This window comes from Ovis aries, chromosome 2 (genome assembly GCF_016772045.2).
Source record: "Ovis aries strain OAR_USU_Benz2616 breed Rambouillet chromosome 2, ARS-UI_Ramb_v3.0, whole genome shotgun sequence".
NCBI lineage: Eukaryota > Metazoa > Chordata > Mammalia > Artiodactyla > Bovidae > Ovis > Ovis aries.
In genome coordinates this window covers 221,432,374-221,459,830 of record NC_056055.1, presented here as the reverse complement: position 1 = coordinate 221,459,830, position 27,457 = coordinate 221,432,374, and the positions used below count along the sequence as shown (strand labels likewise).

At 58.4% G+C, this 27,457-nt stretch overlaps 1 protein-coding gene across 1 annotated transcript; it reads right to left on the bottom strand.

Annotated features, from left to right (window-relative positions):
- Positions 1–24: 24 nt before the first annotated feature.
- ASIC4 (acid sensing ion channel subunit family member 4) lies at positions 25–27,457 on the bottom strand. Its single transcript, XM_027965232.2, has 11 exons — positions 27,343–27,457; positions 21,601–23,751; positions 6,093–6,237; positions 5,877–6,004; positions 5,526–5,688; positions 4,973–5,029; positions 3,091–3,244; positions 1,587–1,678; positions 1,431–1,510; positions 1,068–1,172; positions 25–884 (listed from the first exon to the last, which is right to left on the bottom strand). Exons 2-11 carry the CDS (start codon positions 22,180–22,182, stop codon positions 771–773), a joined length of 1,620 nt encoding a protein of 539 aa, XP_027821033.2. The 5' UTR covers positions 22,183–23,751; positions 27,343–27,457; the 3' UTR covers positions 25–770.

Genomic DNA, 27,457 nt, shown 5'->3' with positions numbered 1-27,457 from the left:
TTAGTCACATATACACACAGAGAATTCTTAATACCTCTTTATTCCCAATTTTGTCAGCACTTTATAAAACCAGATCAGAAGCAGAGAGGCCTGAGGAAGCCCCCTTTCCCACCCCCAAGCTCAGCCAAGGTCTGCAAGAGCTACTGCTCCCTGTGGCGCAGGCTTCGGGGAGTGCAGTTGGGGCAGGGGAAACTGGGAGCTGGGCCAGACCGGCTGGATCACCCACTCTTCTGCCGAAAGGGGAGCCGGGTCTGGAGCAGGGCAGGAAGCAGGACCAGCCCAGCTGTCCTGAGTCCTGAGGGGCTTGGCCTCCTGCTGACACTGCAGGGCTGGGACCCTGGCTGTCCCTAAACCACCCACCCCTATCACCATCGCCCCACCCACCTTCTACATCAGCACCCTATCCCCACCCTGTCCTCCCTGAATATATACAAATGTACAGAGGGTTCCACGCCTGCTAGGGTGGGCCTCGTCCTCCTCCTCCCTCCTTCTTTCCCTACCCCTTCTCTCCTCCACAGGGGCCCACGTCCTAGTCTCCAGTTCTCCCTGGTCACCAGCCTGGGGGTGGAGGGTGTGCACAAGAGGAAGCCTTGTGCAAAGCAGCTGGCACCAGGGTGAGTGAGAGGCCCCATTCTTCCAGTGGGCACCACCCTCGCTCCCTAAGCCTCGGGCCCCCACTCCCCCGGCCTCCTGTCCCGGGAGCTGGAGTCCACAGTGGGGATCCAGGAAGGAGTCCCAGACTTCTGGGTCCTTTAGGACACAGCACCATCCTAGCAAGCGAAGTCTTCAAAGAGGCTTCCTGGGGGTCCGTGGGGGTGGTGGTGGTTGGGGAGCAGGCTGCTGGCACCCCCGCCTTCAGCACGGCCCCGGCTTGGGCAGGGACTCTGCAAGGTGAAGAGGGAGGGGGACAGGGAGAGATCGAGTGAAGCCCCCAGGCCTCTCACAGCCAGCCTTCCCTTGTCCGTGGGGGGCAGAGGCTCCAGGAACCCCACCCTTGGAGGGCTAGTTCAGAGGTTATTGGGGGATTCAGTCCTGGGAGAGAGCACTGACTACATACTCATCCTCACCTGCTCCTTCAGCTCCTGAAGCCCCAAAGTGGAGATGCCCCCAGTAGAGGTCCGGAGGGGGGTCTTGGGGCGACGCCACGCCCGCTTCAGTCGGTCCCAGGACACCTTGGGGTTCAGGGTGCCACATAGGACTTGCTGCCCCAGCAAAGCCTCACTGGGACACCCCAGCCCTCCTCCCCCATCCTCCTTCTCTTTGCCCCTCCTTGCCCTCAGACCTTCTGGCCAGTCAAGGGAGGAGGGAGGGCTAGTAAAGAACCCTGAGCTTGACTTCCTGCCAGTCCAAGTCTACCAGAAAGCCTGCTGGGCCTCTCTGCTTTCCCCCAGCCCCTCCTCCTACCCACCAGGCCCCTCCCTATCCCTTGCCTCATAGATGTAGTCGAGGATCTCCAGCAACGTGAGGATGCTGGCCCCGATGAACAGTCCCATCTGTCCCCCGAGGTCTCCTGGGGAGCACGAGAACAGGGTCAGAGGGAGGAGGCTGGGCTGCTCCATCCCCATGCAGTCGGGGCCCAGGCTCACCCAGCAGGGCTGACAGGCCGTAGGCTGCTCGCTGCTCCATGGCCTCAGAGGTCAGGGCTTCAAAAAAGACATCGAGAACCAGGAAGTTCTCTCTGCAGAGACAGGAAGCAGGGTATTCCTGAGGGGCCATGGTCTCAAGGAGACAGCTGGCGGGACATCCCAGACCCAGCAGACCCAGATCTGAGGCCCTTGCACAGAGAAGCTGGTGATCACCCCCAGGCTCCCAAAGGCTGTGAGGAGAAGCAGGCCCAGATTCCTGTTAGCTTCGTGTTCTGAGGGCTAGCAAAAGGCCTGGGAGAACAAAACAAAACTCTCAGGCCTGCCTTCCCTCCAGCCTTCTCTAAAGCAGCAAATAACATTCACTTTGCCTCATCCCCGTACCTCTGTAGAACCTTCGTGTGTGTGGGCGCGCGTGCATGCTAATTTGCTTCAGTTATGTCTGACTCTTTGCAACCCTATGGACTATAGCCTGCCAGGCTCCTCTGTCCAAGGGATTCTCCAGGCAAGAACACTGGAATGGGTTGCCGTGGCCTCCTCCAGGGGATCTTCCTGACCCAGGGATCAAACCTGAGTCTCTTGTGTCTCCTGCATTGGCAGGCAGGTTCTTTACCCCTAGCACCACCTGAGAAGCCCCATAGAACCTTCAGTGGCTCCCTATTACCCTGCAGTCCACTCCATAATTCCTCTTCCAGACTTTCAAGACTGCCCATGATCCGCTGCACTGTACGTTCTTGTCCAAACTGCACTCTTATCTGCTTCTCTCCACACAGCCTTCCTGACGCTCAGGCTGGTCTCTGCAGCATCCCACACATCTCTAACTGGGATTCCCCCCTCCCTCCTCTTCTCATGGACCCAAACCCGGGGTCCACAGAGGCCCAGCTCATGCCTCCCCTGCTCCCTTTACCCCACCCGCAGTCGTCTCTCCTGGGGGCCTAAGAACACTCTCAAACAAGGCCTCATCCACAAACTGTGGCAGGAGTTATGCACAACTCTGTCCCCACAGGGCCCAGCACTGGGCCTGGCACCCAGAGGATGCTCAGCATTTGTAGATTGGCTGCAGGGAACCAGATCCAGGGCTCAGTGGGGCCACCTGTGGGCCACCTGGCTCCTCCCCCATCCCTTCCAGCTCCTCTCGCTCTGCACAGAACTGGACGTGCACTGAACAGTTCCCAGGTTGCTGGGGCAGAAAGACACACAAACAGAGGGTTCTAAAACAGCAGGCTTACGCAACGATAGAGATACAGACAGCATGCTGTGGGAGCTCAAATGAAAGGCATCTGGGCTCTGAAGGGCTTCCCTGGAGGCAGAGACAATGGATGTGACTTGGGGTGGGCAGGGGTTAGTTAGAAAAAAAACAGATCAAGATCCTAAAAGGTATTCCTGGCAGAACACTCATTATTAACAAAGCTGCAATCCATTCCTAGTCTCCATCATATACTAGACCTATTGAGGGTGGTCTCCATTACACACATACACACACACACATACACACACACACACATACCGTATGTAGGTCTCATTGCGATTGTATTTTCTTGCCAGGTACCGGGCCGAGCCCCTGTTGGGGATCCTAACCATGGAGATCTCTTTCCCGTAGCGGGTCAGGTTGCAGGGGGTAGGACAGAAACACGGGCCTCCGGAGCCCCCACCCAGGGAGTCTGCAACACAGAGGCACCAAGTGCAGTGGGGGAGGGCAGGATCCCCAGAGGCCCACCAGCTGTTGGAAGGAAGCCTGAGGCAGGCACGCCCACACTGAGGGCTGGTTCTGACCAGCTCTGGCACTGCCTGGAGGAGACCGGCTTCCTGGTCCAGTTTCAGACCATCCAAGAAAGTGTACAGAGGCAGAACCCCCAGCACATTTCTTCTCTCTCTGCTGCTCAGCCCCCTGGGGCGGAGAGGTCCTTGTGGCTTAGAGGCAGGGCTCAGCCCACCAACCAGAGCTAATCAATCATGTGAGGCCACAGACACATGAGGGGCTTGGAGAGGATGCTGGGATGAATGGAGTTAATGCCATATGTTTTTACATATGCCTACGGGTGAGTGGATGGATGGATGAGTAGATGACTGAACGGACAGAACAGTGGGCAAGATCCCTGTGCTCAGTGTGCTGGGGTTTCTCTGTTCGCCCCTTCAGATCCACTCTCCCCACCTTGCTCTGTCCCAGGAAGCTGATCTCTGTCAAATGCATCACTTGGACTCCCTGCCCTCTGGTTTGGGGCAGTTTGCATCTCTCCTCTCGTGGCCCCAGCTCCCAGCTCCTGTCCATCTCGGACAGCCACAGGTCCCTCTCTGGGTGCCCCTGGTTCCATGGAGTCTCACCCCTCCTGTGATCCGCTTATCCCCATTCACATCTGTTTCTTCCTGAAACACTCTTCAGTCACCCCTTCGACAGATGAAGTTGTAGGACAGAGAAGGTGTGACTCTGCCCCCAGATCTCAAGCCCGCCCCTGTGGCCAGCATCTGGATTCCTCAGTGCGCTCCTGACCAGTCATTCTGAGTCTAGTCTACCTCCTCTCTTCCTCCTCACCTTTCCATCCTTGCATCTCATCAGAGTCCCCTTTGTAAAAGCAGAAGGCATTCTTGCCTGGCCTTAAGCCATTGTTGGCTTCCCAGAGCCTCCTCTGCGCACACTGACCCTTCACGGCCCCAGGTTCATGTGTGCCCTCTCTGGCCGCAAGTCTTAGCAAGAGCTGCTCCCACTGCCTAGAAGTGTCCCCCTCTTCACCAGCCTGATTCCTCCACATCCTTCAAGCCTCAGCTCTATATACGTCACTTCCTCTGGAAATCCTCCCTGCCTGCCCAGGTGGGGCTGCCTGCCTTTGCTGGGGCCCCATAGCATCGCTGAGGTTCCCCTACCCAAGGACTAACACGCTGCATTGTGATGCCCGTCCACACCCCTGCTGGGTAGTAAGCACCACAGAGCAGGGCTCTTATTCCCATTCTTACCTCTGGCACCAGCGCAGGCTGTAAACATCTGTAGAATGAATAAATGAATGAATGAATGAAGTGTGGATCAGGCGAGATCTATGGACAGAAGGGGTTGCCTTACCCACACTGATAGCCAGCAATGCACCTTTCCTCACACCAAGGAAGAAGTCATTTCCCCTTCCCAGAGAGGCAAGTTCATTTGCTGGACCAAGATGAGAAGCCCCGCCCCTCACGCTCAGTTCCGGTTCTCGGCAACCTCCCACCCCGCTGCTTCCACTTACCCAAGTACCACACCTGCAAAGGTCCTCAGACCCCTGGAGGTATGGGATAAGGCTCAGCCCCCGGGAAAAACCCCAGGAAGAGACTGGGAGGGGAGGAGCCAAGGCAGTGAGGAGAAAGGTGGACAGAGAGATGAAGAGGAGTGGGGCGGAGAGGCAGGGCGAGAAGGCAGCACGGACCCAGTGTGTGGTCGGCACACTCGATGTAGATATTTGGCGGGCAGATGGTCTCATTGCCTGAAAGGAGAGAAGATTATTCCTGGAGTCTATGGTTCCATCCACTCTCCACCGCGCACATTCCCAAATATGGGCACACATGTTCATGTGCATACATGTGGGTATTTGCACATATATGTGCATGCATGAATGTGTACGTGTTTTGCGTAGAAGCATGGAGATGTATGCGTGTATACATGCATCCAAGCTGTGCTCGCTTGCATGGACACGACTATGCACCTGCATTTACATGCATGTGATGAAGCACATGCACACAACCCACATACACAAGTACATGTATGCAGAGATACATAGTATCAGGCAGAGATACATGTGCATATACGAAAACATGCACAAAATCCCAAATACATACCAGGTACCCTCACGTGGGTAGACGCATGCACACCTGTGGTCATACACATGTACCTGCCCTCATGCACATGAGCAGTGTTCTGCCCTCGGAGGTTCTGGAGCCTGCCAGGGTGGCATGGAGGGCTGGTGGGGGTGGGGTGCCCACCTGGCATGTGCACCATCCGGCAGTGGCAGCGCTGAAGCACGGCCTCCTTTTCACAGCGCAGCCGGCAGGCAGACACGCTGTAGGCTGAGTAGCCCTGAAGCTCAGGCTCCCTGAGCCCACTCTCTGCTCGGCAGTTGCCCCAGGGCTGGGGCAGGTAAGTCAGCTGAAGAGGCAGGGCACGATGGAGTCACACACAGAAGTCTCACCCGGCCCCCAGCATCCACAGCCCCAGCAAAGGCTGTGGAAGGGCTGGTGGGATGTGAGCTTCTGGAGGGCAGATCCAGTCAGCCTCCACTCTGGGCCCAAAGGCCCCACCCATGGCCAACCCAGGACCCAGTTCGGCATGCTCACCCGCTGTTCCTGGCAGGACACAAAGGTCTGGAAGCCTGGGGACACGCCAAAACCCAGCTGGTGGATGTAGGGTGGCTCCTCCTGGCTGTGGATCTGTACTCGGATGCCCGCTTCAAACGATGTCTCGTCTGCACAGTGGAGATGGGGTCCTTAGGAAACCTTCATCGCAGGCAGAGGACCCCGGCTGGAGCCCCTGTCCCTTTCCCACCCGCGTACTTGTCTCTCTCCAGATGGGCAGGTACTCCTCCTGCTGAATGTCCAACATGATCTCCAGGCCGCTGCCCATGCCCCCCGCCCGGCTGGGCAGCGAGCTCTGCGGATCCGCGTTGAAGGTATAACACTTTCCGTAGCGAGTATAGACCTGGGGTGAGAGAGAGGAGGGGCAGGGTGCAGGATGAAAGACAATCCCTTAAGCTTTGGCAGTCTATAAGGGCCACCAGACCTGCCTGGTCACCCCTGTCCTATATCCCAGCAACAAACCTATGACCCAGCTGCTCCCTCAAGTTCCATCTTTTCTACTGACATCCTCTCTTCAATGATTAAAAGGCACCTTCAGCTTAATGGAGCTTCCCTGGTGGCTCAGCCAGTAAAGAATCTACCCTGGGTCAGGAAGATCTTCTGGAGAAGGAAATTGCAACCCACTCCAGTATACTTGTCTGGTAAATTCTATGCACATAGGAGCCTGGTGGGCTACAGTCCATGGGGTTGCACGACAGAGTGACCAACACTTTCACTTTTCTTTTCCAGCTTCCCATATCAATAGCAGAACTCTAGATGTTTTCCAAATCCTGTCCCTGACTCCTTCTCCTCCTCTGAGTAAAGGGCCCCGCTCTCAATTCTAGAGTCAGAATCCCTGAAATCTCCCTCTTCCGATAAGTTGGTTGCTCAGATGCGGAACAGGGGTGACCAGGCATCTAATCCAGCAGCCATCTTGGGCAATTCTACTTCCGAAATCTGTTTAGAATCCATCCAGTTTCCTTCCATCTCATCTCCCACTTTCACTATCATCTGCCTCTTGCCATGGCGGCAGGCTCCTAACTAGTGTCCCTGCATCTGCCTTTGCCTCTCCCTTCCAAGTCAGACATGATTGAGCGTCGGCGTGTTTAAGGTTTTTTTTGCCAAGCCATTCACAACACGATAGCCAGAGTGCTCATTCTAAACTGCAGAGATCCAATCAAGTCACTTGCCATCTTAAAGCCCAACAACCGCTTCCCATTCCCCAGAGAATAAAGCCAAGTTCCCTCCTTGCCTGAAAGTCTCCATGAGAGGTAACATTTGCCTCTCTCCTGCAAAGAGATCTCCACGACAAATTCAAACTTATGGAGCCACATCTCTCCCAGGGCCTTTGTTCATGCAGTTCCCTCTCCTGGAATGCTCCCTTCCACCCAGCTGGCATGGCCCAGCTGCTCATCTTTTAAACCTAGGCTTAATTGTCCCTTCTTCAGATGCACACTCACAGGCCACACCCATGTTCACAATGTCACCCTTTCCTGATCAGTGTGTTTGTGGGTTTGCTCAAAATACTCATCAAGACCTAAGATAACCTTGCTTATCTGTTTGTCTCCCTGAGCAGCGGTCATCATCCCTCACTCAACTTCATGCTACACAAGAGATGCTTTCAGAAAGGACGACCCGCGCTGAACGAAGCCCATCCCTGGTTTTCTCTGAGGAAAGTTCTCCCATATGGACACCAGATGGCGCTGGCGCCCCGGAGATGGAAGCCGAGGCTCCGGCGGGGACAGAGCTGCGGTTGGCAGTTAGTTGTAAGCGGCTGGGGGTGAGGAGGAGGTTGAGGGAGAGAGGCAGATGGAAGTTACCCCCTGCCGGTCTCACCCTACAGAGACCAGCCCCCGGGTCAAACCCATCACAGGCAGCACCTTCCCTGGGGGTAAGGAGGTCAGCGCACTCAATCTCTCTCTTTCCCCCCCTCCACGGGAACATTTTCACTCTGGTGAAAGCTGGGAGGAGAGGCATGAAGAGGCCGTGTAAGGGAAAAGATTCCTAAACGCCTTGCTCCAGGGAAAGGGGAAGGCTGGGTTGAGGGCAGCGCGAATGAGGAGTTCTAGGAAACGGGGGACTGGGGTGCCCCTGTCTGTGGGGCAAGGCTGTCTCACCCTCCCATCTCTACTAAGTTAATGATCCTGCTAATTCTTCCCTCTCAGACAGTTCTTCTATCACCCAAGCATCCTGCCTCAGATTCTCAAAACAAAAGGACTGCTGCCCCATTGCATCTCCTCGGCCACCCTGGTATCAGGTAGGTTTAATTAGCCTGATGACTACAGCAGCTCAGAGAGGTGATGTGAGTTGCCCAAGGTCACACAACTAGTCAGTGGGAGAGGTGGAGCTGAGCTAGATGCAGAACTCAGGGGTTCCCACCATCCAGTGCTGGCAACTCCCCCACCTACCCTGCCCCAAGTCCCAGCCCCTGCCCCGGCCCCATCCAGCCGAAATGAGACTGGAGTCTCAACACTCAACCCCTTTTCTTCCATCCCACCTCCCCATTCGCTCCACTCCTCTACACCTTCCTTACTCGCTTTTCCATATCTGCTGCCTCTCCTTCAGTCCCTCACCTGTCCCTCCCCTCCGCCTTCTGCACCCACACTAGCTGCTGGGTTCCAGTCTCCAGTCGTCACTGACCCTTTCTGTCACACCCCTGCCCCAGCTCCCTGCTGTGTGTCCATCAGTGGGGCAGGAGTGGGCATGGCTGACAGTCCCAGAGCATTTGCTCTGCCCCAGGCACTGCGCTCAGTGCTTCACACGCTCTCTCCAATTCCAATCGAATCTCACAGCCACCTGACATCCTACAGATGAGGAAACTGAGGTCCCAAGGTTGGCTGATTTGCCAAGGTCTCCAAGATCAGTGCTTTTTAAACTCTAATGTGCACACTGAGCACCTAAAGGTCTTGTTAAAAGGCAGGTTCTGAGTCAGCAAATGTGCGTTGGGGAGCAGGACTGAGATTCTGCATTTCTAACAACCCGCTGGTCTGCAGACCACACTGTGGGTCAAAAGTCCCTAGACAAAAGGGCCAGAGTCCAGCAAGACAGCCCAACTCTAGATCTGTGTTTTCACAACATGTCCCCAGAGGGAAGAGAGCTTTGAACAGGGCTAGGGGCAAGATTGCTGGATCCTCAGTGGTGTGGGAAAGGGAGAGGGGGGAGAATATGTAAGCATTTGCCCCAATTCTCAAAGCACTCACCCTCTTCCTATTCTGAGCCAAGCAGATGCTGGAATCAGCTTTTGCTGCTGCAGCCATTTTTCAGTGTGGGCTCCAGCGGGGCAGCGAAACAAGGTACCGGGCTGCATGGGGGACCCTGGTAGGGAGCTGCTCGCACGTGCCCCCCAGCGTGCAGAGACTGACCCTGACCCCTGGGCACTGTCATGATCTCTCCCTTGGGACCATGGACTCCTTGAGGCTGGGAGCCCCCATTTCACCGTCTGGGTATCCCCAGTGCCTGCTAAGTCGCTTCAGTTGTGTCTGACTCTTTGTGACCCCATGGATTGTAGCCTGCCAGCCTCCTCCTCCGTTCAGACAAGAACACTGGAGTGGGTTGGCATGCCCTCCTCCAGGGGATCTTCCTGACCCAGGGATCAAACCTGTGTCTCTTGAGTCTGAACCTGGGTGGGGCCAGGGCCGCCTCCCTGCCTGATCCTTCCACCCCCCACACACAGACACAGACTGCATGACACTGAGACTACTCTTGTGCAGAATAGAGCCAACTGGGAAGGCTTTGGCTCCAATGGCTTCAGATGGGGGTGGCTACCTGGTACCTCTGCCCTCGAGGCGATTGTGCAGAGAAAAGGTGACAAAGGAAGATGGGTGGAAGGACTCTGGGTCTGATGGACAATGCTCTGCAGGGAGTGGACAGGCCAGACTGGCAGGGCCAGGCCACCTGCACCGCCTGGGTCAGGCCCCACTGCTGGGCAGAGCAGAGCGTTGCCCTGGAGACGGTCCCTGGGCCAGGCAGGCAGCAGCGGGTGGAGCTGCCGGCTCCTAAGTGGCAGAACTCTGGTGGCAGCACAGTCCACAGACTCTTCCATGGAGACGGCATGGCCGCTCAGCCACAAGGTCCCACTGGCTGTCCACTGCACTCTCCCCAAGGACTGGCCCCAGAGGAGGGTGTGTGCACAGGAGTTGAGGCTTCAGAGTCCGGCCATGGAAAGAGGCATGTCCTGGGCCAGGAGGTGCCCTGAGGGACTGAGGGGCTATTTCCAGATCTGCCACCACTGGCCTCAGCCTCTCAGCCTGTTCCCATCCCAGCAACACCTCCATCTCCCGCCTGGTTCTCCCTCTTCTCGGCCCTCCCTTGCTCTGACAGCTTCTCAACAGCACTGCGTCTGCACTGCAGGCAGACCCTGGGACCCCTCCCCCAGCTTACTTCCTGCCAGCCTTCTACCTGTCCCTCCCGGACCACCCCCCTTTCAGCGTTGGCCTGGGTCTGTCTGCCTCTCCAGCCTCCCCGTCCCCTGATCTCAGTTTGTCTCTCAAGCCTCTCTGCATCCTCTTGAGTCTTTCTCTGTCCTCAGCACCTAATCAGTTATTCATCTGGCCTGTGTCTCTGCTCTGTGCACTCTGCCCGCCTGTCCATCCCCCTGGCCTGGCCTTTTTCCCATTGGCCTGGCTACACCCCCCATCCCCCCGCCGCCTCTGTTCTTTTGCCCACTGCATCTCTACCTGTTTGCTTTTCTCCCTGTCTATCCCCTAGACTAGGTATCCAGTGTCTGACTCTTGTCTTCCTCCTCTTGATTTTTCCCTGGGCCTGAAACCACCTCCCTGACCAAGAGTCCCTGCCCAGGCACACCTCCATCCTTCTCCCTGCCTTCTTCTCCGGGTCTGCCCCAGATGACGACCAACAACCAGAGACTGGGAGAGACCCGTCCAGAGTGTGCTCCTCTGAGCAATGGCTTCTCTCTCAGCTCCTTGAGTTCCATCTGTCCACAGCTCCGGTTGCCTTGAAAAGCTCTCCCTGGCTGGCTGGCTGGTATCCGCCCTCACCCCTTCCCACCCCCTCATCCTCCCTGCAGTCATGGAGCCCACCAGGTTAACAGGCAATTAGCAAGGCCAGGGCTCAGAGTGGTGGGGGAGAGGGCTCCGGGCCTCCAGGAGATAAGAAGCAGCCAGGAGCAGCTGAGGCTGGGCTAATCCCAGCACTAATCTGCGGCCTGGGCTTTATCTCCAGTGCCTTCTGGGCACCCTGCCTCTGCCAAGGCCTTGGCACCTCCCCCCACCCCTCTTTTCCACGGCAGCTTTATCCCTCCAAATTCCATCAGCCCTCCCCTGATCTGGTCCAGCCCCATGCCTCTCACTTCAGCCCCTGGAACGAACTCCCCTTAATCCTACAGTGCCCAGGGGTCCAGGGTAGCCAGTGGAAGGGGTTATGTTTTCATCTGCCATGGATCGTGACTAGCATCCCAGGTCAGATGGCTCTTCGGCCCCAGCTTCACTCAGGGGTAGCCCAAGCATCCAGGTTCAAAGCCTCCTCCTTCTCTGTCCTCACCAGGGAAGACAGTGCCAACTCAAAATGCCTGGGGTGTCTGTACTGGTCAGAACTGGGAGGTCACTCAGTCCAAAGCCTCATTGTACAAATGCCAAATCTGAAGCCTAGAAATGGCAAGGGACATACCCAGGGGCATATAGAAAAAAGAAGGCACATTCAGAACTAGTACCCAGACCCCAGCCCCCACTGGGCCCCAGCATTGTCCACTAACCTCCATTATGCACCCTGGAGGTCACTAGATCCTGGTCCCAGCCTTTGCTCCACCAGTGACAGCTGTGTAACTTGGTTAGTAAAGTGATTTACTGACTTCTTTGGTCCTCAATTTCCTCATCAGTCGAGTGGGGACAGAAATTTCTGCTCGCCTTATCTCATAGGTTGGTTATAAGTCTCAAAAGAGATGAAGTAGGTGACAGGCATTTGCAAGGTAAAATCACATACATGAGGCCTCAATATTAGTTATAAGGGTGTTGTGGAGACCAATAAGATCCAAACTGGGGCAGAGATCGGCCAGTGGATGTGGTGCTGGGAAAGGATCCACATAAGATTCTTAAGGTGGAAAAATGGGTGCACATTTTGAAGTCTAACAGAACAGGGTTCAAATTCTGGCTCTGCCACCAGCCTTGGACAACCTTGGGTGGTGATTTAACCTCTCTGAGCTTCAGATTACTCTTCTGTAAAAGGGGCAATGGTAATTCCTCCTCCTGAGGTTCACAGTGAGGATCAGAGGTAAGTCCAGAGAGATGCATGCAAGGTGCTCAAGAAAGTGGGGGAGCCCAACTGGGGCAGCCATTTGACCTTGGATCCCTCCAGGGCCCATTCTCACTGGGCACAATGCCCCTTGGTAAAGGCTCTCTCAGCAGTTGTGGGCGAGGATGAAATGCTGTCAAAGCAAAACCCCCAGGCTCTGAGATCTGGCTGTCCTACCAGAGGAGGGTGCAGGCCAGCAGCCCTGAACTGTCTGTGAGATTCGGGTTCAGTCATTTAACCTCTCTGACCCTCCATTTTTCTTCTGTAAAATGGGAATGATAATAGGCATCGTCGGAGTAATGAAAAAGGGAAAATGTATTGAATACATAAATAATAGCGACAGTTAACATTTATTCAGTGCTTACTCTGTGGCAAGCACAGTCCTAAGCCTTTTATATAAATTAACTCCTTGTGTGCATGCATGCTAAGGCATTTCAGTCATGTCTGACTCTGTGCGACCCCATGGACTATAGCAGCAGTCCATGGGGTGGCACAGAGTGAGACACAACTGAACGACTGAACTGATGGACTATAGGACTGCTGGGCTCCTCTATCCATGGGATTCTCCAGGCAAGAATACTGGAGTCGGTTGCCATGCCCTCCTCCAGGGGATCTTTCCAACCCAGGGACCTTAATTCTCACAAAAACCCTCTACTGGAGATGTCTTAACATCTCCATTTTACAGACAAGACAATGGAAGACCAGACAGGGTAAGGAGCAAGCCAGAGTCACGTGAGGTAGCAGAGGAGGGGACTGGGTCAGGGGCATGGGACTCTGCTCAAGGCCACTGTGTGCTGATACACACCTGGCACAGCCCCAAAGACTAGGAGGAGCTCATGAAGTGGTGGGCATTCACATCGGGCTTACTTGTCCTACACCGTTCCTTGAGCCTGTACAGTATGCCTGGCCCTGTGCTTGCTGTTGGGGATAATTCAGAGAACAAAATCGCTGGCTTCTGCCCTGAAGGAGTTGGCTGTTTGGCCCCAGAGGCATTTATTCATTCCAAAAGTGTTTGCTGAGCACCAGTGCTGGGAGCCAGGTGTACAACAGCGGAGAACAAAGCACACAAAACCAACAATCCCCGGGACAAGCAAATGTTAGTAGCTGGGATGTGGGCTGTGATGGGGGACGGATCCAAGCCCTATGACTGTGGAACAGGAATTTACCTTGGGTTGGAGAGTCAGCCTTCCCAGAGCAAGAGCACTCACCCACCCAGGAAGGGCATCTGATCACAGAACAGTCAGACCCAGGGAACATACCCCCCCCCCCCCGCCCCCTAAAGGGATTCCTAAGGTTCTCTACTAGTAGTAAAGAACCCACCTGCCAATGGAGATCTCTGGGTAGGGAAGGTCCCCTGGAGGAGGACATGGCAACCCACTCCAGTATTCTTGCTTGAAGAATCCCAAGGACAGAGGAGCCTGTCAGGCTACGGTCCATAGCGTCGCAAAGTGTAGGGGACACGACTGAAGCGACTTAGCACGCATGACCCCCACCCCATAAACCTGCCCCCCCCCCCCCCCCCCCGTCCCCTACCGCAGGGACCATGACGCTGCACACCCCAGCCCCCAGCCGCCCGGGTACTTTTCAAGGCTACTTCTCCAAGGTAGAGGTGATTGTGAGTCTAGTAGGAAATGGGCACGATGTTTGTTCAAATGTAAATGCATGAGCAGCGGTGGAGAAGTACGAGAGACAGTCAAGGCCTTGCGACTCCGGGCTGAGGCCGAGCTGCAGCCGGTAGCAGAAGCACGTGAGGCTGTGAGAGAACACGGCGATTTCAGGGAAGAGAGAGGGCAGCCCCCGGGACCCAGGTAAACAGCCGGACCTGTTTCCAGTAGCGACCGCGTAGGTCTTAAACCCTAGAAAGTCAGTCTTGCATAAGTAAAAGTCGCTCAGTCCCATCAACTGTGGCCCGCCAGGCTCCTCTGTCCCTGGAATTCTCCAGGCAAGAATACTGGAGTGGGTAGCCTTTCGCTTCTCCAGGGGATCGAACCCACGTCTCCCTCATTGCAGGAGGATTTTTTTTTTTTTTTCAGAGTCTGAGCTACCAGGGAAGCCCCAGTCTTGCAGGCAGGAATATTTTTAATTTGTAACGAAGTCCTTCCCTGATGTTCCAGCAAAGTTAGTAGTTAAAAGAGTTTGCTTGCACAGTGAATCGCACCCGTAGCCCGGCGGGAGTTCCGGAGCCGGGAACGAGAAGGTGGCAGCGGCGGTGAGACGGTGGGTGTGCCATCGCTCCCATCCCGCAGGTGCACCGGAGCATCCAGGCCGGGCCCACGCGCACCCAGAGAGCCGCACCCACCGCCTGGCGCTCCTCGCCGCCTCCCTCGTCCCTCCCGCGGGGTAGGCATCCATCACGGAGCCCGGGCTCCCTCCCTCCCGTCTCCTCCGCTCTCCTCCCTGGGTTTGCCTCATTTGCATTCCCCCGGCTCCCGGCTCCTCGGCAAAGTGACCTCCGCACACAGCCGCGCCAAAGGCTTCCACCGCGGAGGGAGACCCCGCCTCCCGCCGCCCTCCTCGGCCGGGGACGGGCGGGGGCCCCAGCCGAGGGCTGCAGAGGGGAAGGCGGGGTGCCCAGGGCCGCGGAGGGACTCCGAAGGGATTTGAACCCGCGGCCTCAGATCCTCAGCGGGGCGACAGTGGGACGTGGAGGTAGCACAGGCCGGCGAAGCCGTGCCCCCGAAATGGAATCCCTGCTGGGAACCCTGGCTCCCCGAACCTCCGTTCGCACTGCACCCCCACTGGAGAGGAGCCAGCCCTCTACGGGGCCATCGCCCGAGGGTCCCCTGCCCTTCCGGGGGCCTCCCCAGCCCCCCAGCCCCGCTCCCCTGGCCGCCGAGCCGCCTCCCCTCCCCCCGTTTGGTATTTACACCTTTCACACATTTGTAAGCTATTATCCTGTCCACGCTTAGTCACCGCTGAGCCAAGCGCCACGGATTTAGCTCCTTTAATCTTTCCTCCTAAATCAATCCTCCATTTCCCCTTAATCATCCCGTGGCTCCTCTCTGAACTCTCTCACTGCTGCCTCGGCGGCTGCAGCCTCTGCCTGTCTTTCTGGAACTGTTCTCCCTCTGACTCAAAATGGGTGTCCCAAGGGCATAGTGAACATTTGGGGGGTGGGTTGGATTTTCAGTACTGCCAGCCCCGGCCTGGGGGCTGGGGACCTGGGGGCTGGGAGCCGGGGAAGAACTGCAGGCACCCCTCCCTTTTCTGGGAAACTGCACTCTGAAGCCTCTGAGCTCCTGCCCTGGGGGGTCTCTGTCCTCCCACTCCCATTCATGTGGGATGGCTCCAAGACCCTAAGCTTCCGGCGGGATTTACCCCCCCCCCCCAAAAAAAAAAACCCTCATGCCTCCTGTCCACTGTTCTGACTGTCCCCACCCTCTCTGCCCACTGCTCCAAGGAGGTGGCATTACTGGGAGAGCCTGGAAGGGCAGGGAAACACTGATAACTCAGCTTGAAGCTGACCTCTCACCCCCCTCCTCCAGGGAAGCTATCCATCTCTTGAGACCACCCTGAGTCTTCACTCCCCCTCCTCCTCCCGTGGGACTCACTAACTCGGGGGCCCCAAACTGAGTATCCCGAGTGGTCTTCCTGCCTCCCTGCAGTCCCACCCCCCAAAATCCCTGATTTCTTCTGCCCCTAGCCTGGGCTTGGCGGCAGAGCGGGCCCTGCCACCAGCCAGGAGAGGGAACATAAGGGCAGGGGTGGGGGTTCCGGAAGGAACACAGGTAGGGGAGACAGAAGGAAGACAAGAATGCGGGGGCCATTTCTTCAAATGCTAATCAGCATCTTCCGGCAGTGCCACAAGAAGCTGAGCTGATAATGAGCCCAGCTCGGGGCTGATTCCTGATTAATAAAGAGGCCACCGGGCTGCTGAGTGGGGCCGGGTGGGGCACGGCCCTCCCCTTTGCCCTTGCAAACCAGCCCTGGGTAACAGTAACAGTGCCTGCCCGCGGTGTCTGGGCCACGCCACTCAAATCCCCCCCAGCAACGCTACTAGCCAATGGGAGGTACCCAGGCTGAGAGCGCCCCCTTCAGGTGGGCCAGAGGGGCAGCAGCCAGTGATGGGGCCCGCCGTGGGGAGGGCAGGCTCACTGAGTTCTGCAGTCCAAGTTGTAGGTAGCTCTTGGGATTATTTTTTTAATCAAGAAATTTTTAATTAAAGTAATCAAGACTCTCGGCTTCTCTGGAGAAACTGGAAGACCACCCCCCCCACGCCACCCAACACTGGGCATCCTGGCCCGAGGGCAATAATCAGGTGAGGCTGAGAAGCTGCTGCTCCCTTCAAGGGTAAGTGACCTTCCTGTCTCATCCCCCACCCTTCCCTACTGAGTGAAAGGTAGGACCAACCCTGAACTAGATGTTGAGTTAAATGTTCTCCCAGTTCTTGCCTCAGGAGAAGGTGGGGCTGGAGGGCACAGAGGGCTGGACTGGCAGTGAGGGTCAGAGGCAGCTCATATGAAGATGAGTGGCCTGGACCAAGCTCAGCTGGAACCCTCTCCCCTCCTGAGTCAAGGGGGCGAGGAGGGGCGGCCTTCAGGCGAAGTCATGGAGCTGGGATGTCTGCAGGGGAGCCCCTGCCACAATTGAGGAGCGGGTGCGGAGACTGTCAGCACTGGCCTGACCATACCAGGGAAGGGGGTAGTGGCTAGACCTTACCGAGGAAGGGGTGGGTTCAGGTGGAAGCTTGGATTGAAGGCAGGAGATGGCGGAGGAGCCTCCAACTGGGGGCTGGGGCAGCCAAAGAGTGATGAGGGCGACTTGCTGCTCCCTCTGCCTCAGAGCCATCCTGATGGCAGCTGGGGCGGGGCTGGGAGAGGAGGGAAGAGGGCAGGGAGGGGGACTGCCCAGCTGGAAGAGGCCTTGTCTAATTGTGCCTGATTAGTAGAGAGGAAGAGAACAGGGCGAGTGATTAATAGTCACGGCAGTCACCGGCGCAAGGGGGAGGAGGGTTGGGAGGGGGAGGGAAGTCTGAGAGGGGATAGAGACAGGGAAGCGCACACAGGTCCCTGGTCACCTGCCCCGCCGGGGGGCTGCCCAGACCCCAAAGGACAAACTGAGATGAGCTGGCCTCCCTCTACCTCCTCACGGATTCTCCACCTTCCCCGTGCCTCAGTTTTCCAGACAACAGAATGGAAAACACCAGGGTCACATCCTACACCTGGGAAGTAAGGTGTACCTGCTCACATGGTGAGCAGACACCTCGATGTCCCCAGGCACAGGCCCCATCCTTGGCTCAACCTGGGACCTTAGTAGACGGCCAGACTTCTGATCACAGCCCACCGCCACCACTTCATATCCTTTTATGCCAGTTGGAAAGCCTATCCTCCCCAACCTGGCAGCTTGAACCCCATCCCCACGACCACCTGGAGTCCCACGGTCTGATACCGCAGTCACTGGCCACGCTCGGCTGTTTGAATGGAATGTTGGTCCTCCGTCATGCTAATCACACCACAGATGCTCCCTGGCCAGTGTGGCTAGTGACGACCATCGTGGACAGCACAGATTCAGGACGTTTCCATCATCACAGAGTGTTCTGTGGGTCAGCATGGATCGCGAGTGTGTGCACTCCTTTGCATGCACACATGTGCCTGAATCTTGGGGAGGGGTGGGGAGCATGAGGATGCTCTGACAGAGTGGGGGTGTGGGCTCGAGGGTCAGGAGAGGAGCAAGGCTAGGTGATGGAGAGCAGCAAAGATGCCAGCACACGAGTTGGAAAAGTGGTGCTGGGAACAGTCATGTTAAGGAGGGCCAGGAGCTGGCGTTTCTAACAGCTGACACTCTGAGTGCACACTACGTGTGTGTGTGTGTGCCAGGCAGTGGGCTAAGCCCTTTACAGCCAGCTCTTTTGATTATCACAACCACCCAATTTTTTTTTAGGTTCTACTATTGTATTTAACGAATACAGAAGCGGATGCTCACAGCAGCTTTCTGACTTCTCCAAGGCCACACAGCCAAGGTTCGAATCCAGGTGGTCTGGCTCCAGAACCCACACACTTGATTGCTTCACTGTACAATCCCCAGATGAGAGGAGATGCTGAGTTTTAGAGCTCCGTTTTACAGCTTAAGAAACGAAGCCTAGGGAGAAAGAGTGATTTCTGCCTTCTAGTAAGTGGGCAGGCTCAGAGCAAGCCACAGCCAGGGAAAGTATGGATGGGGCTTGGCACACTGGGGTGGGGGAGCCGATGGTGGTAGGAATCGAGGAGGAAGAGAGAGTATATAGGTGGTGATGGAAGGAAGAAGTGGAGGTGAGAGTGGGTTGGTATGAGACTGGGTGAGGCGGGGGGCGGGGGGTGGGAAAGAGAAGAGATGGGGTGAGCTAGGTGGAGGGGCATATGGGTGGAGAGGTGGGAGCATCCCCCATCACCCAGGAGCCCTCTCCTCTCTCTCACCCCTCTCCCCTCCTCCCCAGACCTCGCCCAGCCTGCCTCATCCCTTTTAAGCCTTCCAAGCCCTCTTCAGCAGAGTGGCTCTCCGAACCTTGGCTCTCACTATCCATGTACCTCGTTTGGCAATTAATCCTGGCGCCTCCTGACACTGCTTGCATGGCTGGTTAACTCTTGCACGGTTGGTTAAGCTCTGAAGTCTCCCTGTCCCCGCCCCACCACGAGACTGGAGGCTGCCTGAGGACAGGAACTGGGGACCAGTGCTCCCCCGTTATTTCTTCTTTGCCTCCATAGCACCTGGCAGGGAGCCTGGCACATAGTAGGCGCTCAGAACTCCGTGTTGATTGAGTGACTGATTGGGAGTCGGTGAGGGGACATTAGGGAGCAGGGGGTGAGAGCGACGGCAGTGGTAACAGAAGCAAGAGCTGCGGCTGAGGGGGCTGGGGGAGGGCGCATTACCCAGAGTAAAAATAGGCTGGAAAATGTGACATTTATTAACTTGGATTCGGAGGAAAGGTCACAGCGGAGTGGGGAGTGGGAAGGAGAAAACGGGGAAAGCAGCAGAAAACACACAGCAGCCCCTTACCCACACCCCATCTATCGCTGTCACTGACTGTCTCAGCACCCATGGGCTGGAGGTTCCCACCACTGATCCCTGTACCCATCTCCCCTCCATGGGTCCCAAATCCCCATCGTGGGCTCCATATTCTCACCATAGAGTCTACTGTGACCTCACGTCCCCATCAGAGAGCCTGATGTCTTTGTCTTTCCATACCCCTTCTCCAGTCTTGCCCACACAGCACACCCCCAGTTTCCCCATTGCCATGGATCCTCCTGTCCCAACCATAATGCCAGACCATGGTTAACTGGCAATAAGGACTCAGCCTAGAATGCCAGGTCCAGGGAAGAGTTCCACCTGGCACACGGGGGTTGGGGTTTGGGAGAAGGGTACGGGACCTAGGCTGGATGAGGGGACAGGTGGGTCCAAGGGACATTCCTCTCCCCCAATGCTGGCTCTGCTCCTCTGCCCCTCACTGTCCTGCTGCATCCAGAGCAGAGAACCACAATCTTCTGTCCTTTTCTCTCCATCACAAAGGGCCTGTGGGAGATCCACGCTCACCCGTGCCTGGCCATCCCCACATTCAAAGGGACTCACCAGCTTTGATCCCGGGACTCCCTGCTCCCATATCCTCCAGGCATGCCCTCCTTCCCTGGAGGCCAGGGAGGAATCTCTGGCCTCCCTCACCTTGCTCCCTCAACCCCTATCTCTCCCTCCCCACTGAGGTTTCATCACTCTTCCCCTTTTCCTTCCACCCCCGCACTGGGGCCTGGGACACAAACTCCCACTTAGGGACACAAAGCCCCCATTGATTTCTGCCCCAACAACACCTGCTGACACTGGGCTCTGTCCCCCCACCAACCCGGAGGGGTGGGGATGTCACAGGAGGAGCCCCTCGGACCCAAGAGGCCACATTCACACACTCCTTAGGGACAATTGCTTTGAGAGCAGTGATTTTTCCTGGAAGAAGGGGTGTGTGGTTGGACCACAGGGCTAGCACCCACCCCCCCATTCCTCTCTCAGCACAATCCTCCTTCTCGTCCCTTCCTCCATTTCTACTCAACTGCCCCCACCCCACAGCAGGAGGACCCCCAGGCTGCAGGCTTGGTGGGGGCAGGAACATGGCTGGAGCATATTTCCTGTTGCTACTGAGGCAGTGAGTGAAGGAGACCCTGGGTGGGGGGCCCCGAGTCATGACAAGGAAGAGTCCCCCATTTGGGGCTGGGTTTAAAGCCTGGGCTGGATGGGCACCATGTTGATGCCATGTATTTGCATATGTGCTGGGCACGGTCACAAGAATGAAAACACACACCCCGCACTCCACACACACATAATGCCGGGAGTAAACTGGACCAGGGACAGCATCTCAAGCCCCGGGAATACCAGACAGCCTGTGACTATGGGTGAATGGAGCACCAACAGACAGTCAGCGTACAAGACACACACCCCCACCCCACACACATACCTCACACACCTGGATTATGGGAGATGTGCATGGGAGGGCAGTTCCACGCCTCCACGTGAGAGTGTGTGTGTGTCTGCGTGCATTCACACATATGTGAGACAGGAAGCAGGGGCTGAGGTAGCTGGGGTCATGAAAGGGGTCGGCATCCAGGGGGTGACCCTGTCCTGAGAAGCTGGGTAAGGGCTGAGCTGTGGGCACGTGGATGAGTAGCTCTCTGGATGCGTGCATGGGTGTGCAGGTGTGCACGGGAGCATAGCGACAGGGACGCTGAGTGTGTGTGAGTGTGCAGGAACTATGTCCCCATGCAGTAGGTGTGTGTGTGTGTGTGTTGCACGCACGTGTGTGCCGGGGGCAGCAGTGAGGGTGAGCCACGCTCATGAGAGTGAATGAGTGATTCTCAGTGTAAGAGCTAGAGCCAGGCAAGGGAGCAGCAAGAACCAGGAAAAGGAGGGAGGGCCTGGGCCGAGGGAGACGCTGGAGGGGAGCATGAAAGAGGGATGTGTGAGGGAGTTCGTGAAAGGGGGTGTGTGTGAGACACAGAGACAGCGGGAGACACTGGCACCCAGTGTCCGCAAAGATCGGCTCCCCCAGACGCAGCCCCGAGTCCCTCCCTTGCTGGAGCCCCCAGACATGCTCTCCCCATCGCCCTTGTTTGGTGGCGGGGTGGGGGGAGTAGAAAAATCCAGCGGCCACAGAAGAAAAGGGGAGTAAGAGAAAAGCAGGGGTCAGCTGGTCTGTCTATGGCCTGGTGCATCCCTTCCCAGCAAGCTGACTGGCTTCCCGGACCCCCGGGCCCATCCCAGGAACCCCGGCCCCCCAGATCCAGGCGCTGCGGCAGCAGGAGAGCCCGTGGAGGAGCAGCAGCAGCCACTGGGTAAGCCACCAGGAGTGTCCACCGCTCCCCGCCGGGGAGCCCCGAGGGAAACACCAGGCTGGGGGGTGACATGAGGCCAGCCTCTGGCGGTGGAAGGAGGGGAAGCCCTGTCGAGGAGGATGCCCTGAGCGCCACCCCCATCCCCACTGCCAGCCTCTGGCCACCCCAGGCTGGCTGGGCCGCCTGGGAGGACTCACCACGGAGAAGTTGCTGGCAGAGCAGTGGTGCCCGCTGAAGTTGCAGCTCTTGAGCATGTCGGCGAGCTGGTGGCCAGTGCGGTTGAGGATGTCTACCATGTCGGGCTCCGGGTAGCGCAGGCCGGCGGCACGGTGCCCATCCCGGTCTTTGGGGGGCAGCCCGGTCAGGTTGGCCAGGTGGAAGATGTCGGCGTCGCTGAGGGCCGAATGCCGGAAGCGGTTGATGTTGCAGAGGGTGACGGCGGGGAAGCCGGCCACCGGGGCTGGGGCTGCGGGGTCCATCACCACCAGGTGAGGCCGGGTCAGGTAGCCCCGGGCCAGGCCGGCTGCCTGGTACAGGAAGGCAGCCAGAGAGGTGAGGAGGGCCAGTGCCCAGAGGGTTCTCCGCAGTCCATGGGGGCCTGGGCCACAGGCCCGGCCCAGCCCATGCAGAGTGCTGGTGCTGGCGAAGGTGGCCAGGTCCCGGGGGGCTGCTGCCCCCTGAGCAGCCCCCAGGAGGCTCTGCTCATCCCCTGCCTCCTTCTCCTTGGGTTTCGCATCCTCCTCTGCAAATTTGATTTTGCACACAATCTCGATCGGCATCTGTCCCCAGCTGCTGGGACCAGCCGGAGCCTTCCTGCCCCTGTCCCTCCCTGGCCAGCAGCCCCTGGTGCCCTCCGGAGTGGCGGCGGTGGCAGCAGCGGCTCTTCTAAACTCAGGGCAAACGGGGAAGAGGATGGGGACAGGGTGGGGGCCCGAGGTGGGGGAGTCACTCCCACTCCCAGCAGCTCCGCAGCCCTGATGATGCCTCTGCCTCTGCTGCCTCTGCTGCCGCTTGTCTCTCTCCTCGATCGTCTCCTTGTGGCTTCCCTTATCAGCACCAGCACAGCTGTCAGCCCCTGCGTGTGTCCCTGCGAGCGAGCGAGTGAGCGAGGGAGCGAGCGCTGCTCCGCCACGCCGCCCGTGCAGCCCCAGCCGCTCCGCTCAGCATGTGCTCCGGAGCCCACCCCATGCTTAATAATTCAGGACATGTCAACAGCGTTTCACCGGCGGCACGGGCAGCAGGAGCCAGGCCAGGGGAGGGGGGCAGCCCCCAGCCCAGGACAGGGATCTCCGGCCCCTGCCTGGAACCTCATCGGGAGGCCCCCAAACTCTTGCTACACCCTCGTCACGCGTGGGGTCCCCACCTGGCCCCATTCCCAGGCCACCGGGGAAGAGGCTTGCACTCAGAGTCCTTAGCTTATTCTGCCACTTTTCTGGACCACACCCCGAGAAGGGTCAGCCAACTCCATCCCCCACCTCCTGGCCTCCCTGACTCCTAACACCAGCACCCAACCACCACCTGACCTCGCTACCCCACTCACAGCACCTTCCAGAGAACTCCTTGGGAAAGCCACTTGTTTGAATGAGGGAGGGGAGGGGAGGGCAGAGAATGTCAGGCAAGACAGACAAGGGGTCAGTGATGGCTCCATCAAGATACTTGACTTCCCTAGAGCTTTGCTCTGGACTTAACATCCACCATGCCCCTGCCCGCTCTCTGATTCTGGCCGCCCTCTCCCCTACTTCATCTCCATCCCCAAACTCAGTCTCTCCTGTGTCTGGGATAGAGGGCACCCTGGCTGGCATAAGCATCTGTGGCCACTTTGCCTCCCCAAATATTTCCCAAATCCCTTGCCACAGCCAGGCCTGTGGTGGGGGCAGGGAACGTGTTGGGTGGCCAGGCCAGGGAGCAGAGAACTATGATGTGGGGGAGAGGGTATGGCATGGAGGTCAGGAAGAGCCCAAATAAGGGGTTTGGAGGGAGCCCAGATGTACTCGGTTTGAATAGGAGGGAATGCAATCCTAAAGAAGCAAGCACAGGGGGTGCCAGGCAGAAGGGCAGGGGAGCACTGGGGTGGCCGTGCCTTGCTGAGGAGAGTCAGGATGGGGCCCATGGTGGCTGGCCCAGAAGGGATGATGCCAGGGTACCCCCAGGGTGGGGTGGTCACAGTGAGCTGCCTGTGCCCTGGTGGGGAGGCTTGCGTGAAAGTAAGAGCCCTCATGGGAGAAGAAGCACTTGTCCCCTAGAGGAAAAGGGGGGCTGATTAATCGGGGCGCTAATGAGCAGCAGGGAGAGGAAGCACAGAGGGGCGGGGAAGGCGGCTCCATCGATCCGAGCCGTGGAACCAGCAGCTGAAAAAAAAAAGTGAGAAGGGAATCGATCTGAGGGAAACGGCTGCTGCCGGGGATTAGAGCCTGAGGTCCACCCGCTGCCCAGCGGCCACCCCTCCCCTGCGGCAGGCCTGCCCTGCCCTGGAAAGGGGCCCGGGGTGGCTCCCCGGGGGTGGGGCAGGGGACGGCTCTGCACACCCTTGGCTGCAAGCCCAGGTCAGGCCGTGTCCATTGCAGGTCACCCAAGCGTGGAGCCCTCCCCCCCAACCCGACCCCAGCCCTCTGTGGCACCCTGCAGGGGTTGGCCCCAGCCTCTCATCAAAGTAGCTTCCTCAGGGACCCCTTGGCTGGGCCAGCTCCTTTACTCTGAGGAGCCCAGACTCCTGGGGCCAGGGGCTTTGTCTGGCCAAGTCCCAGAGGGGACAGGGATTGGTACTGAAAGCAGCTGCTGAGTTAGCACTCAGAGTCGCCAAGTGACCACCGACAGCCCCATCGGCGCTGCCTCTGCCATGCTCACCCCTCCCTGTAGACCGCCAGACCCTTCCAGGCTTCCTCCCCCACCTCCTTGTCCTCCCCAGCCTCTCTTCCCCCTTTCTCCTGGTATTGATTTTTCTTTACTGTTTTTTTTTTTTTCTTTTTAAAAAGGTGATTTAATTGCTTTTTTAAGGTTACTTCAGTCTGGGGCTCTGCCAAGAAACGGGGAGCTACCCCCAAGCTCTCCCCCAGCACTGGTTGCTGCCCAAGACTCCGTGCGTGTTACTAAATCATCCTGTGAACACAGGTTGTGTTCCCCAACATAACTGGCTTCCATCGTGAGCCCAAAGCACACCCTTTTCCTCCTGAGGGTGCGGCAGGAAGCCTTCAGCCTCTAGCAGGAGTGAAGTCGGGTGGTAACTTGGTGTGGGGATAAGGGGGGCAGGGGCGGAGGGTGGTGAGGGGAGCTCCAGGCCACTGCGAAGTGGAGCAGCAGTGAGCCACAAGCGCACCGCCCCCCCACTGCCCCACAGCCAGCTGTCTCCAATTGTTCCCAAGTCCCCACCATCCAGTCTCCCAGATCCTGGGAATATGGCTGTGCTCAGTGGGAGCCCCTCCATGTCCTTCCAGCCCATCCCTTGGCCTTACCCCCCATCCCTCTAGCCTCCCGTCACCCCCACCCCCATCCCCTGTACACCCGCTTCCCCTCTGGCCCCCGTCCCTTCTCCCCTCCCTCTCCCCGCTTCCCTGCTTGCCTCCCTCTCTGCCCGGCTGCAGTTGGGTGATAATCTCCCTCATTTAGCCTCCCGGCTGCTTCCCCGGCTCATTGCCCAGCTGGTCCCTGGGGCCCGGCCCAGCTTCTTCCCCACCCCCACCCCCAGCCCTGCGCCCAAGCTCCCCCTTCCCTTTCCCCTCTGCTTCTCCCATCCACTCCCAGGGGACCAGCTGCCCCCTGCAGTGAGCATCAGGGCCAAGTGTGGCTAGCTGGGATTCGGCCGGGTGTGAGCAAGGGGGGAGGGGCTGCCCAGGACTCTGGGGGTGGGAATGTGGGTGCAGGTTTGGGGGGGAGGAGTTGGGGGGATGGGGGAGGGCAGGGTCAGGATGTGAAGCCTTAGCCAGTTGTCCTCCGCCCTCCCGTTGGCCCCACTGCCCACACTTGTTCCCCAGTCCAGTTCTCCACCCACCCCCACCCAGCTGAAGCAGGCTTCCGGACAGAGAGAGCTCAGTGGATGGACTGAGGCAGTGATTATTAGATTGGCATCTGTTCGGCATGACCAGGCAGGGCGTGGGAATGGGGGGCTGATAGGTGAGGGAGGGCCAGAGGGTTCTGACTCAGAGCCCCTGGTAGGGGGCATGGAGGTTTTATTTGGGCAAAGTGCTCCAGAAGGTAGACCTGGAGGCCTCTCAGGATCCAGCTTGGGGATCTAGCTATCTTGCCCCCTGCCCCCAGGCCTTGGGTTGCCTCTTCTCCCAGCCGGGACCCCCAGGCTAAGCTGCACTTGCTCCTTACCCCCCTCTTCGTGGGTCTCACGCTCCCAGCCTGGGTGACATGACCCCCAAACTCCACAGAATGGTCCTAGAGCAAGGCCCCAGCTACCCTCAGCTCCCAGAGTACACCCCCCTGCCCCCCTAGCTGATGCCTGTCCCAGGCCTGGCTCTGCTGGGGACCCAGGGCACCAGCCAGTGTGGGACAGACGTGGGTGGGAGAGGGACACGGATCAGGGGGCGGAGGCCAGGACTGGGCCAGTCCTGGCTGGTGAGCGAGCAGCGGTGACAAACGGGCTGTGCGGGGGCCGAGGGGCGGGGGACGGACGGCGGCTGATTTATCTGGGTTATTTATGCCGTGGACGAGGCAGGAGAAGCGGTTAATGAGAGTCCCAGCGAAGGGGGTGGGGAGGCCCGGACGTGATCTGAGGCAACTGAAGAGGGTTAGCGTCCCGCCACTGGGCCCTGCCCCCACTGGCCACCGCACTAGGCATCCCCTCCTCTGTCCGAGGGCCGGGTCAGCCCGGCCTTGACCCCTCTCCTGTGGCTGGCACCGACAGCCCCGCATCCGGTTTGGGGGCCAGCCCAGGCAGAGGCAGTGGGTGACGGGAGGTTGAAGGGGACCACGTCTGAGATCGAGGGGGCGGCTGGAGGAACAAGGGGTGGGGGACAGAGAAGGGAGGGAAGAAAGATGCAAAATCTCGGCTGGTCAGAAGCTGACCAAGTCTGCGGAGTCTGTCGGGGGAGGGCTGGGGTGGGGAGAGGCCAGTGTGGGCCCGGGTAGGCAGCTGGCGGCCTCGGAGCTGAGGCTGGAGAGAGGGCCAAGGGCACTGGCGTTCTGTCTGGTGGCAGCCAGGAGTCATCGTAGGGGCCTGAGAAGCAGAGGCAGGCCGGGGGTGGGGGGGATGGTGGTGGTGGTCAGAGAGAAGAGAGGACGCGGAAAAAGGAGGAAGAAGATCCAGGGAAGGAGGGGGGAGAGGGCTTTGCAGCAGTGAAAGCTGCTGGGAGCAGATAAGGCGGTACGGCAGCGGGAGGGATTAAAGCTCCGAGGGGCCGGGGCGGGGGGGGGGGGGGGGGGGGGGCAGGCGAGGAGGAGAGGGCTGAGGGCCAGATCCCGGGGCCCAGAATATGAGTGCGGGAAACGAGGGCTGCGAGGGGGCAGGATTTAACCAGAGACCAGACGTGGTCGTCGCCTGGTTGAGGAGTGGGGAGAGGACGGAGTCTTCCTGCTCATCTGTGCTGAAGTGGGGGACTTTTCCGCCACTGATGGAGCCCCCATAAGCTGCTCTCGGGGTAGCAGAGCTGAGCGGAGAGGGGCATTCCTTGGGAGTGGGAGGCTACTGGAGACTGCTGGGGAGGCGGGTGGCAGGGGCCGGCCCTGGGAGCCTCCGAGCTCTGATTAGAACTTGGACAGGACAGGCAGCGCCTCCTTGAGGCGGCCAGTGGAAACCGTGTCACAGGGACCTTGACCACAATCAAGGGTGCCCCGCCGGCCCACTGGGGGATGGAGACCCCCACTTACGTCCAGGGTGGCAAGGACCAGTGTTTCGGAGGGGGGATTCCTCTGTGGGTAAGGGCGTGGGCACGGAGAGGGGCAGTGGCTTCCCCCAGCTCAAGCCTCAGACCCGACGCCCCTTACTACCCGCCACCCACCTGTTCTGCAAACCTTCCTGAAGGGTGTCTGGGGAGGGAGAAATCCCTCATCCCTACGGACGAGGGCCGAGGCTGGTTCAGAGGTGGCCCGGGCGGCGGAGGGGAGCCTGGAGGG